The sequence below is a fragment of the Belonocnema kinseyi genome, chromosome 4 (assembly GCF_010883055.1).
Source record: "Belonocnema kinseyi isolate 2016_QV_RU_SX_M_011 chromosome 4, B_treatae_v1, whole genome shotgun sequence".
Taxonomy (NCBI): domain Eukaryota; kingdom Metazoa; phylum Arthropoda; class Insecta; order Hymenoptera; family Cynipidae; genus Belonocnema; species Belonocnema kinseyi.
Window position 1 is genome coordinate 73654629 of NC_046660.1, and position 15845 is coordinate 73670473.

A 15845-nucleotide genomic window follows, 5' to 3' on the forward strand; every position below is an offset into this window, starting at 1 on the left:
CCCCCCCCCCCCCCCCCCCCCCCAAGTAAACTTTCGTAAGAGTTTACGGACCCTCCGGGCCCTCTGCCTAAACAATCCTACGTACATAATTAGTGGACGATCCCTTATGAAACGTAGAAATTGTTAGTTTTTTTAGATCCTTTTTTTAGATTTTTTTAAAGTCGAATGGCAAAAAATGATCAGATTTTTAAATAGCAACAGTGAATTGACGTTGTTGTATGTTGTTGCGGGGCTAGACACTGAAGGAGAAGGAGGATGTTCATCTCACACCGAAGGCTGCGATGGCTCGACAGGTACGATTTTGCCTGCAGCTGTAGAAAAAACTGCAGTCCTTTAGGTTTCCTGTAGAAGCATGTGAAATATACATAAAAATAACAAAATTGAAAAATCAAGTGGATTTTATCAGAATGAATTAGCCTTCAAATTATTTAAATATGGAATTAAAAAGAGATTTATTTATTATAACGAATGAAGCGGCAGAATTATTATTTTAGAATCAATCTTCAATTATAAAATTTGAAATATTTTAATGATTCACAAGAGGAACCGAACATTTGAAAAAATCCACATATGCTACATAGAGCGCAATGCGAGAGTCTTTAAATTCCAGGTCAAATCAGGCGGTAACGCTCCGAGTTTATAATCGGAAAGACCGGGGTCGATTCCACCTTTCCGCATTTTTATAATTTTATTTTTAACCATTTTTTGATGTGTGAAGAATTCCTTATAAAATTTTTTTTATTTAATACATATTTTATAGCCGAAATATACATTTTTAATGGGATGAAGTAAAAATGAAAATTTTCTACAAAAAAAAAAAATCTTTTCTCGTAGTAAAAGTGATAAAGATTAAATAAAAAAAATTCTCGTGAAAAGTGGTTAGAAATTAATATTTTGTATTGATTTAACTTAATATAATAGTCAACTTGTATAAAAAAATTTGGATGAAAAAATGCCAGTACCAGGAATTGAGCCGGGAAATGCATCCCGGTCCATTTAACGTGCATGGATTTAAAAAAATTAAGTCATTTTTTCGAGAATAGCTGGTATTGCGAAATGTTGGTTCCCCTTGTGAACCTATATACTTTCCTGTACTTATTATGATTGCAAAATCTTCCTACAGTAATGAGGCAGAATTATGAAAAACTCTGCTTTACAAAAAATGTCAACGAGTTTCACATGAAAACCCCACCTGATAAAAGAAGCTTTTAAAAAATTCAAGAGGAGAGGATATTAGATGAAAAAGAGAGAAATTTTTTTATTGTATAATTTATTATTTGTAAAAATATCGAAAATTATGCAAGGCATAAAATAGGTGCATTTTTGTACGGTAAGAGTAGGTACTCTTGTAATTGTGGAATAATGCATACTTGACATTTCGAACATTAATTATTCGAGCATGAATTTATAGTTAATGCACGTAGAGTGTATTCCACTCTTATATTGACAAGTTTTTATTATAGGAAAAAATAGGCATATATCCAACTCTGCGTGATCTTTTTTGTTATTTATACAAATTTTTAATAATAAAGTATTAAATGTCTTTAAAGCTTTGGCCGACAATTTTAAAGTTTAATTTCGGATCATATTTATTTTAATGAAATTTCATTACCTGAGTATTAATTTGCCAAAGCAGTAATACGTGCTTTTTGACCTTTTTCGAGAAAATCAACTTTGAAATATTCGCCACAGGCCATAATTTTACTGTCCGGTGAAAAATACTTCCGAACGCTCGGAAGTATTTTAAAAATTTATTATTTGCATATACAGTGTTTGATATAATTCAGAAGTCACAAATTTATTTTTTAATTCTGATGAGTCTTGCCACTCTCTTTGGGAATCCGTCGTAAAATTTGAAAAGGTTAAAAATTAACAAAATGGTGACAATTTGTTTGAAAGTATAAAAAATCGATTTTAACCAAAAACCCACAGTTATATTTTCACTTCATTTGTTGTTTAAATTTGTCGTCTATCAGGTAGTCATGTGTTGCTCTTTATGATTTCTTGCATTATTTACGAGATAAATTCTAAGATTATACTTCCAGAGAAAAAAATTTGTGTCGTTCTTAAAAATGCTTTAGATCGTATAACATTGATAAGATTATTTCCTTATATTAGCATAAACCTTAAACAAATATTTTAAAGAATTAAAAATTTGCCATGAATATTTAGAAATAAAATCCTACATAATGGAAACAAAGTTTTATTTTTAAAATACTGTCTTGTTTTATACCAAAAGCATTTAAAAAATTGTTTTAATTATTTTTAATTTCATGGTTTTCATGTTCTTCAGATCTATATAAATAAAACCACATTGTTATTAAAAGCAAAGTTGAAGAAAAAACTATATAAGAACCTGAAAATATATTTGTTTTAAACTAAAAGAGCTCATAAAAGAAATAACTATAAAAATTGAAATTAAATTTTTCGCATTTTTATATACAAGTTTTCTTAATTAAAAAAAATTAATATTTTTTTTTACTCTTGTCTTCAAGAAATTAAGAAAAATATTTTTATTTATTTAATTGTGAATAACACGGAAACCGATAGCGTTTTCAAAATGTTAAAATTTTGGTAAATGTAGAACTTTCTTGAATGTGCACACTTTTATGTTAAAATTTGTTTGTCCTTAATATGTTTCCGAAAAAAATTCGAAAGTTTGTTTTTATAACAAAAATTCTCCTGGCTGTAAAAATCTTTCAGCCAGCATAAAAATCACGTAACATGTTCTGTCTAGAATTTCAAATTCAACAAAACAATTAAAAAATATGAGTGGTTTTTTTTTGTGAAAATCGACTTTTTATATTCTGAAATAAATCGTCGCAGATTTGTCAATTTTTAACCTTTTTGAAATTGACTGAACTTTTTCGAAAGAAGCCAGTAAACCTTACTAAAATTATGTCAAAAATTGTAAATGTTTTTTGAAAGTGTGATTTTTTGAAACCTAGAAGTCAAAATAAATACTCGTAACTTCCTGGGCATTTTTTTCCAAAGTAGGAAAAATACCTATCACCGATTTTCCTTAAAAAACCGTATATTTACCGTTTGATTTAATGTGGATTTGATCTAAATAACTTATAATATTTACAATTATTTGTTTTTTTAATAAGTAGCTTTGTGGTACTATTACAGGCATAGATATTGCATTAAAATTTATTTGCTTTGTACTAACACCAAACAAAAATCAAACTGCATGCTTTTCCTGAACAGCACCTTCATAAATATTAATTTAAATTAAGCTTATGAGATATAATCTAACACAAGTTTATGCTAAACTTGTCGGCACGAATCCTTTTTGCAAGAACATCACCACGGCACAGTACTTTACAAACCCCTCTACGCATTTTGCCATGCATAAATTTCCCTCTCATTTTTGATTCCACTTGTGAACTGCTGGATCTTTTAACGAGAATTCCGAGCTCTAATTTTCAAAACAAGCTTGGTAAGAAATTTAAATTTCCTCGCACAATTTAGACGAGAAATTTGGAATTTTCCTGAGAGGAAAAATGGCTCAACTTCTCGTATGGCTTCTTGAGAAATGGCTTATTAAAAAAATGGCTGATCAACACTGGTTATTTCACTTAGAGAAATAAGAAATGGCTTTCGTATCTCTTATTTTCAGGGTAGAATACTAATTATTATTTATTAGGGCGGAGTAAAAATCCTTAGATAAATTTTCAGAAAATTTCCAATTTAGCCTTCCGAAAAAAGTTTTTTTTTTAAATTGGTTAGTATCTTCTGCTCCTTTTGTTATTTGAAGATTAAAATTTTTGAAAATTTAAAAACAATTTCCTATTGGTTCAAAAATGATGGAAACTTTTTTGCATATTAAATTTTTGTTAAGAAACAATAATAAAGAAAATTTTGTTTTGTTTCAAGCATGTCACCATTTTACTTTTTCGGATAACAAGATTTTCCAGATTTGTAAATTTTGGGATTCTTATTTTTGTCTGGTTTTGGAACGTTGTAAAGCCCACAACAAAATTGTTTTCCAGAAAGGAAAATTAATTACCTGTTTCTTTGACTTCCAAAAAAGTGTGAATTTAACGTAATCAAGAAAAAAGCATGCTTTTTCGCATTTACAAAAATTCTAAATTGAGCAAAACACTTTTTTCTGAATTTGTAATGTTACATTATTGTACACTATCAAAAACTGTACATATAAAAAATACGCCCTTTTTTAAAGAAATGTACATTTTTTTAAAATTAAAACGATTCGAATCTTCAAATTAGAAAAGTAAATAGAAAGTATTATAACTGATTTCAATTTTCCCCTTTTTTCGGATGCCAACTTACACATTTTTCCCTCAGCTCAATTGATTCAATTAATTTGAGCATTTTCACTCCGCCTTATTATTTACGTTGGAAGCGGGAAGACTGAAAATCCCGAGAAATAAATATGCCGACTCTGTAAATTAACCTTAAAATAAAATATTTGAAATAGAAAATTTCCGAAATTATAAAGTTGCCAAAAAAGAACAATCCCTAATTGAAAAATAGTCGAACAATTCATAATCCCGAATGATAAAATTTCGGACAGAAAATTGCCAAATTATAAAATATCCAAAACTAGAAATACCCCGACACTAGACAATTATACAATTTTAACAATTTTTTTTTTATAATCTATTTATTCATTAAAAATACAATAATTAAATATTTTGATAACAAAAAATCGCTCGGATATCTTTGGAAAAACAATACAAGAACAAGATTTTAATTACAAGAGCAATAATTTTAAAAAACGACTGTTCACGTTTTACCAAAAAAGACTTGCATTGAGAATTTTAAAAAAATTATTGTTATTTTAAATTTAAACAATAATTTTAAAAATTATATTGAAGATTTAAAAAATGTTCTTTGATCAAAATATTTCATAATTGTTTTTTTAATAAATAAATAATACTGATTAAAAAACAGTTTTTCTGATGGTTTAAATTCAGCAATTTTCTAATTTCGGGGATTTGAAAGTGTCGGATATTTTATTATTCAGCAATCTTCTGTCGCGAATTTAATTATTCGGGAATTTTTAAATTTTCAATTTCATATGTCGGCAATTTTATAATTTCAGGAGTTGTCCATGTCGAAAATTTTTTTCGCGCAAATTTTACAATTTCGGAATTTTCATTATTCGGGATTTTTCAGTTGTCCCTTGGAACCGTACCTTTCGCACTCATATTTCGCAGGGTCTGATGATTGCTAATAACTATATTAATATTCTAGGAATATTAAATTTTATATTTCAGCTGACAGCTTTTTCTCCCAATATTTATTGCTCCATGACTAGTATTTTTCATGTCCTTGCTAATTTACATAATATTAATCTTTTCTAGGTTTCCAATTTTAGGTTTCTAAAGTTCTTCATTATTTTCCTCTTCAGAGCAGTTTTAATATTTTAATTATAGAAATATTCAGAAAAATAGTGTCTGTCTCTCTCTCTCTCTCTTACAAGTATACTTTCTATAATCTATACCTTCTCTATATTTACGTCTGCCATTTGGGCGGCGATTCTCAATTGCTCTAAAGACTCTAGTTTGACATCCCCACTACTGCCACGCTTATCAAAGTCTTTAAATTATCTTTCTCTCTCTTTCTCTGCAATCTCTTATAATGCAATCTCCTCAAAACTAATGATGATTCCTTAATAAAATTTTTTAAGTTAATCTATCAAAGTTTCACTTCTGCCTTGTAGTTCCACTGCCACACACTTTTTTTTTTTATTTTTCGGAACTTAACGAAATTTTTATTACCAAAATTGAAAGTAACTTAAAAGATTGTACTAAAGATTCTTAAATTGGTTTGAAAAGTTCACGACATTAAATACTGCGAAAGAAACTGAAGAATAAATAAAACTTATCAATAAAAAATTAAAGATCCTTCAAAAAAAAGTATGATTATCTAACGTTTTTTTATTTATTACAGTAAATTGCTCAATATTTGCCCGCAAGAACAAGAAGTACAAGGATAAATATTTAGCGAAGCACAACGCGGTTTTCGACCAGCTGGACCTGGTTACATACGAGGAGGTTGTGAAGCTTCCCTGTGAGTATTAACTGATTTAATTTTTATTGTTATTACCACTTATTATTGAAAAATCAATCAAATAAATTGATACTGAAGTAAAATTAAAATCCACATTGCCATTATTACAAATCATAACAGTGTATTCGATTTCCGTTTCCTATGGCAAATGATCAACATTTGCTTCCGTACCCAAACTCGTTTCTCTTGGTGAATCGATTGGCAATGTTTGCTGATTTGCACGAATAGCTTTCATAAATCAAACCGGTTACCAGATATGTGCTCCAAATAACCAAAATGGTGATATTGCGATTTATTGGTTATAAATAAAAAAAAAGTCATTGTGTGCAGGGTGTCTACTCACTAGGATAGGCCGAAAATCTCAAATGATTCGATTTATTGGTTATAGCACTAAGGTGCATCGTTGTAGTATTAAAAAAAATAGCAATTTTTTACCATCGGGAAAATCGATTAAAGTTTTTTAAATCAAAATTTCTTGAAATTTGTTGTGTATGGAAAAAAATAGAAAAAAATTTTAGTCTTTACAATATAATATTCCCAAAAAATTCAAAGAACACAATTTTGTTCATTTGTACGTAAAGTTGCAAAAGACATTTTTTTATTCTTCTTTTTTTATGAACTAAGGATACATGCGCATATTTTTAAGTTTCAGACCAAATTTTTTTTATATTTTAATGGATCCTGAAGCATGGGCTACATTTACATAAAAACCGTTTACATACGATCCGTAAAAAATGGACAACGTTCTTCATTGAAACTTGAAAATATATACGTCTTTCTTTATTTTATTAGAATGAGCATAACAAATAAAGACATTTTTTTCAACTTCAGATACAAATTGAAAAAAGTGCATATTTAGTAATTTTTTGAAATATTAAATTTTATGCAAAAAACGTTTCTTACTTTTCCACCTAAGGTTATTTTATTTTCAAAAACTTTATTGTAAATCTTGTGTAAACAGGTTTTTCGCGATTCTTGTGTAAAAACGGCTTATGTTTCAAAATCCGTGAAAATAGAGACAAATGTTATTTGAAATTTAAAAATATGTGCACGTTTCCAAAGTTTATTAAAAAGAGAATAGAAAAATGAAAAACTTTTTTTTTCAAATTCAGATACAAATGAAAAAATTGCATTTCCTTCATTTTTTATTTGTAAAAGTAGCTTTTCATCACTGGATTCCACTATTTTGTTGAAAACTAGTTTTCTTTTTGTTGAACATCACGTTTTTTGTGATTGAAGATTAATCTTTTTGGTTGAAAATTCATCTTTTTTCTTGTTTTAGCATTAATCGTTTTCATTTAAAATTTAACTAATCCCGTTAAATATCCCATCGTTTCAGTTAAAAATTTATCTTTTCCAGTTGAAAATTTATCTTTTCTGTTGAAAATTTTGTTATTCTAGTTAAAGATGTATCACTTTCAGTTAAAAATTCATCGTTTTGGTTGAAAATTCAGTTCTTTGGTTGCAAATTTAAATTGTGGTTTAAAATACGTTTTATTTTTTTTTAATTAGTTTTTCTATATTAAAATCTGACTATTTTTTTGTTGAAAATTCAACTATGTTAGTTGAAAATTGTTCTTCTTGGTTAAAAATTAAATTACTTGGATTAAAGTCAAACACTTAAGCTCAAAAAAAATTTGTTGAAGATTCATCATCGTAATTAAAAATTCATATCTCTGCTCAAAAATCTGTTTTTTTTTGTTGTTTGAAAATTCGTTCTTTTTCTCCAAAACTAATTTTTTTACCTTCAGGTTTGATTATTCCAGTTAAAAATTGAAATATATTTTCTTGAAAATTCGTTTTTTAAATTAAAAATTTTATTAATACTGTTGAATATTCCATAACTGTAGTTGAATATTTAACTTTTTAATTTGTTATTGAGAATGTATCTTTTTTAGTTGAATATTCGTGTATTTCGTTATAAATTCTTCTTTTTTTTATTGAAAATTTAACAATTATGCTTAAAGATTCAAAAATTTAGTTTGAAAATGTATCTTCTTGGTTGAGGATTCAAGTTTTTGGTTAAAAGTTGAACTCTTTTGTTGCATATCCCTCAAATGAGTTTAAAATTAATCTTTTTGGTTGAAAATTTAACTATTTTGTTAAAAGTGCATTTTTTGTTTGTTTGGAAAATCATTTTTTTTTACTGAAAATTTACCTACTCCATGTTTGTTTTAAAATTTATCTTTTTTTGTTGAAAATTTAACTATCTAGTTGAATATTTATGTATTTATTGAAAATACGTACTTTTGGTTGAAAATTCAATCATTTGGTTAAAATGAAATATTTTTACTTGATTTTTTGGGAATTTGAAGATAAACTAAAAGTTTTGTGTTAATTATCATTCAAGATCATAGACTTTAGGACAAATTCAAGAAATGATCAATTATGTTTTTATTATTTTTATTTATTTAATTAATTTCCTTAACCTTTAATAAAATTACTTTCACAAATGAACAAACATTCATTTAATTTTAGATAGGTGTCATTAATACTATATTAAGATATTTAGATATTGACAAGGAATAAAAAAAATATATTTACAATAAAATAGGAAAAATTATGCTTCTAAAAATTCACTTTTTTAAAGTGATTTTTCACCAAAGTTCCTGGCCTCTAAATATATTTTTAACTACCCCTTTTACTTTTATTCAGGTAATGTAAAGAGGAATATTAGTTAAGTGCTTCAGAACAATTGAGAACGTAAAGTTGAGAACCGTAAGTCAGAACGATTGCTGATATGTGTGAAATTTTTTTTTCTTTTTGAATTTGTGTGGGAAATGTGCATTTAAATATATACTAATTGATGAAATGCTTGGTTGAATTAAGTGAAAATAATAATTTTATGATTAACACACTGGGAATTTTTTTATTACTGCAATACTTTTAAAATTCCGAGTTCCCCCTTAACAACTTGAAATATTTTTTTTAAGAAATTTTCGATTTGAGGAAAATATTGAGTGATTTTTTGCTGTTAGGAATCCCAGAAGGGTTGAAGCTTAAACTTTTAATTACAGAGAGAACATTTTCGTTAACTCCCTGAATTAATTTTCAGATCCCGCCTTTCAGCGTAAAACATTGGTACTTTTGGGGGCTCATGGAGTTGGCCGACGCCATATCAAAAACACTATTATAGCCAAGCATCCTGATAAATACGCCTATCCTATTCCACGTAAGTATATTATAAACTTAATATAATTTCCACTATTCCCCCGTTTCCCCCTTTTTTAAAGAATTCCTCGATTTTACTGTTTTCAAGAAACTTCCGCTTTTTCGCTTAATAATTCATTTGTTCAGTTGAAGATTCATCTCTTTCGTTGAAAATGTCACTTTTTTAGTTTAAATTTCCCTTTTCTTTTGATTGAAAATTAATTTTTGTAACTTAAAATTGGACTAATTTAGTTTGCTTGAAAAATGGTGTTTTTAGTGGAAAATTGAAACTTTTGGTTGAAAATTGATGAACTATTTGAAAATTTATCTTTTTTAGTAGAAAACTAATCTTTTTGATTGAAAATTCATCTCTTTGAGTGGAAAATTAAACAATTTTAAAATAAAATGCAACTACTTGGAACTACTTTTTTTAAAACTAAATTTTTTGGGTTTTTTTCTATTTTATTTAGTTTTTTAATTTAATTTAATTAATAATTATTAATCGTTAAGTAATAAAATTATTAACTTACCAAATTAAATTAGAAAAAATTAGTTAATAATTTATTCACTGTTTATTATTAATTTAATTTAATCGCATTTTTCCTTAAAATGCATATTTATTTGTTCACCTTTGGAATTGAAAGTTGAACTAATTTGTTAAATTTTTTTTTCTTTGAAGATTCATCCCTGTTAGAAAAATGTACTATTTTGTTCAACATGCTTCTTGTTTTCTGAAAATTAATTTTTAAACTTAAAACTTGACTTCCAGTTTTGGTTGAGAATTGATCCTTTTTTAGTTGAAAATTCAACATTTTGATTGAAACTACATTGATTTTTTTAACATTCTTTTTTGGTAGAAAATTAATTTTCCTCATTGAAAATTCATCTTTTTTGGTTAAAAATTCAAATATGTGGATAGAAAATTCAATTATTTGGTTCAACGTTGAACTAGTTTAAAAATTTATTTTATTGTTCTTGTTGAAGTTTCATCTCTCTGGTTGAAAATTCAGTTATTTTCTAGTAATTCGTTGTTTTTTTGATTGAAGTATCAATTATCATATTTTTTGTTGAGAATTCATTTTTATTGGTTGAAAGTTGAGCTGCTTGATCAAAAGCTTAACTAATTTGTTAACAAATTATTTGATTATTGAATATTTCAGTTTTAAGTTATAAAATTTAGCAATTCCAGTTTTGGTTTTGAATTCATGTTTTAGTTTATTTTATTTTTTTTTGAAAATCAATGGATTTTTTCTTTAGTTCCAATTTTTTGGTAGAAAATGAATTTTCTTGGTTGAAAATCAATCTTTTTCAGTTGAAAATTCAACTATTTTGGTAGGATATTCAACTATTAAGTTAAAATTTAAACTATTTTGTTAAAAAATCATTTTTTGGCTAAAATTTCATATTTTTATTTAAAAATTCAACTTTTCGGTTAGAAGTGTGTTTTTTTAGCTGAAAATTCAACTATTAAGTTTGAAGTTTATGTATTTTGTCAAAAATTCGTCTTTTTTTTGAAAATCACGCTATTCTGTTAAATTTTGTCGCAATCTTTTCTTAAAAATGTATTTTTTACAATTTATCATTTCAGTTGAAAATTATCTCTTTAATTGGAAATGTACCTATTTTGTTCTTGAAATTTATTTATGAGAATTAGTTTTTTTATTTGTAAATGTACTTATTTCATTTGTGCTGAAATATCAATACATATTTAAAATTTACAATTGATCTTTCCTAGTTGAAGATTCAACTATTTGGTTGAAAATTAATTTTTTTTTTTGAAAATTCGCCTTTTTTTATAGAAAATTAATCTTCTCGGTTGGAAATTTATAATTTTGGGGTGGAAAATCAAATTAATTGGGTGAAAGTTGAACTAATGTGTAAAATTTCATTTTTTTGTTGTGAAGATTTATCTCTGGTTGAAAATTTAACTATTTGTTCCAAAAAATTTTAATTTCTTATTTAAAATTAGTTTTGTATTCAAAGTTTAACTGAACTCTCTTGTTGAAAATCTATTGATTTTTCATTTTGAAATTGACTATTGAAATAAATCTTCACCATATTAGTTCAAAATTTATCTATTTTTTTGAGAATTGACATATTTCTTTCAATATTCGTCTCGTTTTGGTTAAGAATTATTTTTTTTACTTAAAATATTACTATTTTCTTATTGGTAAAAGATTAATATTTTCATTAAAAAATTATCTTTTTAGTTGAAGTTTCACATAAATAGTTGAAAATTTGTGTACTTTGTCCTTTTTTGTTTAGAAAATTCAAAGATTTGATTTAAGATGAAATTTTTTGTGAAAAATTCGTCCTTCTGGCATGAAGATTTATCTTCTATGACAGAAATTTCATATTTTCTTGTAAAAACTTTAACTGTTTCGTAGAAAATGCATATAGATTAGTCTTTTTAATAATTTGATTGATTTTTTTTCATTCTTGACTGAAAAATCTTCTTTACTTAAAAACTCAAAGTTTTAACATTCTTCTTTTTGTTTTAAACATTCACCTTGGTATAGATTGCAAACTTCATTTTTTGGTTAAAAACACATATTTGTTTATCCCTTCGCTCTACTTCAAAGTTTAACAAATTAGTTGAATTTTTTCTAACAAATTCGACTTTTTACCTACATTAGTTTTATTTGAAAGAGCTCATTCTCTTGTCATAGTATAACATTTTTTAAGGAAAAACCAAAGTTTATAAAAAACCCCAAATTCATTTGAAAAAATACAAAGTAATAAAAACTAATTTTTATCTTGCTAAATTTGTAGACACTGCGATAAATCGAATGAGAACAGGGGTTAGAAATCTGACGAGAACAAATGTTTCCCATTTTCAGATACAACGAGGCCTGCACGAAACGACGAGGAAGATGGACGCAATTATTATTTCGTATCGCATGACGAAATGATGGCGGATATCGCTGCCAACGAGTACCTGGAATATGGTAAATAATTAATCGCAATTCCCATAAGTGGAAATTCTATTGAGAATCTAACAAGTTTTTATAGTTAACGATCTTTCAGGCACTCACGAGGACGCCATGTATGGAACCAAATTAGAAACGATTCGAAAAATTCACGAGGAGGGGAGAATGGCAATTTTGGATGTAGAACCACAAGCGTTAAAAGTTTTGCGCACAGCCGAATTTGCGCCTTATGTTGTTTTTATTGCCGCACCCGCAATTGAAAATATTGCCGACGTAAGTCAATCACATTTAACTATTTGATCAATATGTTTTCTGCGAAATTTACTTATTACACATGTTTGAGTAGTCACATTATCATACATTAATCCATGTAGGGGTCTGATAAGTATGTTGGGACTTACTTGGGATGCGTATGTTAAGACTCATTGGGGGGTGCGTATGTTGGGTTTTACTTCGGATGCGTATGTTGGGTCTTACTTGGGATTCGTATGTCGGGACTTACTTCTGGTGCATATGTTGGGACTTACTTCGGGGGGGGGAGGGGGGTGCATATGTTAGAATTTACTTGGGACATTTATTTTGGGTGTGTATGTTGGGACTTACTTGTCGGTTGATTGTGGTGGGACTTACTTGGGAAGCGTGTGTTGGTACTTACTTGCATTGCATGTTGGAACTGACTTAGGATGTGTATGCTAGGATTTACTTGGGGTGTGCATGTTAGTACTTACTTGGGAAATGTATTTTGGTACTTACTTTGTGTGCGTATGTTGGGACTTACTTGGGAGTGCCTATGTTGGGGCTTATTTGGGATTTGTATGTTGGGACTTACTTGGGGCGTGTATGCTGGGACTTACTTGGGATACGTATTTTCGGACTTGGAGTGTTTATGTTGGGTCTTACTTGTCGGTTGCGTATGGTGGGGCTTACTTGGGATGCGAGTGTTAGTATTTACTTGAGATTCGTATGTTGGGACTTATTTAAGAACTGTGTGCTAGGACTTACTTGGGGATGTTTATTTTGGGACTTAGGAAGCGTATGTTAAGACTTATTTGGGACACGTATGTTGGTACTCACTTGCGTTGTATGTTAGGACTTACTTTGGGTGTGTATGTTGGGACTTACATAACTTATAAATTGCATGTAGGGGAGCCGCTTTTGTGACAGTTTGCGTACGTGAAGACTAGCGATCGTCGTGGCCTTGGCGCTAGAGGGTAAGTGATTTTGACCAAAGCGGCTCAGCTGCATACAATTTCAAAGCTCTGTAAGTCCCAACACACGCATTGGACCCAAAAAGCTTATGGAAATTTGTAATTATTTTGTTTTTGTTCTACCCATCCCTTCAAGAATAAGACTAACTTGGCACCCTGTATACTTGATTCCTACTACACTGACATCGAGAGCATTGGATAGATCAAGGGGTTCGTCTCTGTGCTATGTTTCCGGAAGGTTATCGATAACGTCATTAAATTATAATAGGAAATGCTGTCCTCGAATTTTTTTTTTGCATTGAGTAAAATAACATTTCAGCCATCTCAAACATAGAAATTTCGAAAGATTCACGAAATTTAAAAGATTTCAGCAGATTCCGAGGGCTTTGAAAGCATTTTGTAGGGATTTAGAGCTTTTGGGGTTTTTTTACAAGGTGCCAAGAATTATAAAGAGACTTTCAAATTCTTAAGAGATTTGAAAAGGATATAGAAGAATTTTAATAGATTTGAAATATTTAAATATGTTTTACATTTTTCCAAAAATCGACTGAGCTGTAAAAGCACGTTTTCATTTTTCATTTAACATAAATAATACTTTTACTCATTAATATTTAATATAATCATGTTTTGTACAAAAATATTTAAGATTTAATAATAATTGAGTGAATTTTGAAACTTTAATGTGAAGTTAAAACACAGATTATAAAAAAGTATCAAAAGGAATTTAATAGAGATTTGACATTTTTACGAAGATTCCAAGATTTTTCAAAGGATTTCGAAAATATATCAAATTATTTCAATGGACGTCAAAGTATTTGAAATATTTTAGGATTTTTTCGAAGGTTTCTTGTATTTTCAAAAGATTTCGAGGAATTTAAAGGATTTGGAATATTTTAGGGTATTTTACAATATTCCAAGTCTTTTCAAAAGATTTCAATGTTTTTAAAATTATTTGGAATTTTTAGGGTATTAAACAGATTCCAATCATTTTTTGGAGATTTTAAGGGATTTCAGAGGAGTAAAATTTTTAAAATGGTTTTAAACGGTTTTTAAAGGACTTTAGTTGATTTCATAGGATTTGTAATATTTTAGGGTATTTACAAGATTCCACGTTTTTTCGGGAGATTTCCAAGAATTTTAAAAGGGTATCAAAGAATTTCAATGTATTTCAAAGGATTTAAAAAGGGTATAAGGATTTAAAGATATTTAACATTGTTAGGGTATTTTGCAAAGATTCCAAAAATTTTCAATAGAATTAAAATGTGTAAGGTATTTTAAAAGGGTAGCGGATGGTCCCAATGGATTCGTAATTTTAACGTATTTTACAGAGATTCCAATATTTCCCAGAAGATTAAACATTTTCAAGGGATTGTAAAAAGGTCTCCAAGAATTTCAAAGGATTTGAAATATTCTAGGGTATTTTACAAGATTTCAAGTATTTTCGAAAGATTTCAAGGAATTTTAAAAAGGTATCAAAGGACTTCAATGGAGTTCCAATGATTTTAAATATTTTAGAATACTTTGAAAAGATTCCAAGAATTTTCAAAGTAATTTGAAAATGCATCAAATGATTTCATATGATTTCCAGTATTTTCAAAAGATTACAAGATATTTTAAAAGGGCGTTCAAGTTTTTTAACGGATTAAAAAGAATTTCCAATATTTTAGGACATTTTACAAAAATTCGCAGTATTTTTTAAAAAATGTAAAGGATTTTAAAAGGGTATCCAAAGGTTTTCAATGGATTCAAAAGGATTTGGAATTGAAAGTATTTTACAAAGATACCAGGAATTTTCAAATCACTAATAACTTTCAGGGGGATTTTAAAAGGTATAAAAGGATTTTAATGGATTTCAAAATAATTGAAATATTTTAGGGGTTTTTTCAAATATTTTTAGTAGTTTCAAGAGATTTCAAGGAAATTTAAAAGGGTATCAAAGGATTTCAATAGATTTTAAACGATTTAAAATATTTTAGGATATTTCAAATGATTCCAAGTATTTTCAAGAGATTTCCAAGAATTTAAAAGGCTTCAGAATTTTTAGAATATTGATGTATGTCAGAACGACAAAAATGAGAACCTCAAGAGTCCAGCAATTTGTTCACACGCCTCCACTTGAAATTTTCCGAGAGGCAATTCCAAGTGAAGGCCAAACGTGACAAATTGAGGATTCTTGAGCTTCCGCGACGAGTTTGCTTGCCCTCCTGTAGGTAATTACTATTGTCTCGGCACATCTGCCACCGGACTGTGTAACGGGAAACGCTGAAAAGGTCCTCCGGCCGATGAAGATACTAGCCTGCCGTCGTGTTTTCGTTCCGTGCGAAAACTTGACGACAGGCTTCAGTCACGTACGCCAGTTTTCCTCTCTTTCCCTACCACGCGCGCTATTCCCTGTCCTTCATCGCTCACTAGTATCTTCCGTCCTCTCTACCTCTCCTTTTCTGGCGCACGGGCTGATACCGGGGATCTCAACCAGCACCTCGAGACGCGGTGCTCGGATGATCGCGAGTAAAAT

At 28.5% G+C, this 15845-nt stretch overlaps 1 protein-coding gene across 3 annotated transcripts in view; it reads left to right on the forward strand.

Annotated features, from left to right (window-relative positions):
- The window catches only part of LOC117172191 (peripheral plasma membrane protein CASK), a 638537-nt gene that overhangs the window by 615971 nt on the left and 6721 nt on the right, over window positions 1-15845 (forward strand). For all 3 annotated transcript variants that reach the window (XM_033360031.1, XM_033360028.1, XM_033360030.1), the window contains 4 exons: window positions 5923-6042; window positions 9098-9214; window positions 12033-12140; window positions 12220-12395. In XM_033360031.1, coding sequence (XP_033215922.1) covers window positions 5923-6042; window positions 9098-9214; window positions 12033-12140; window positions 12220-12395 — 521 coding nt within the window. The remainder of the gene's footprint in view (window positions 1-5922; window positions 6043-9097; window positions 9215-12032; window positions 12141-12219; window positions 12396-15845) is intronic.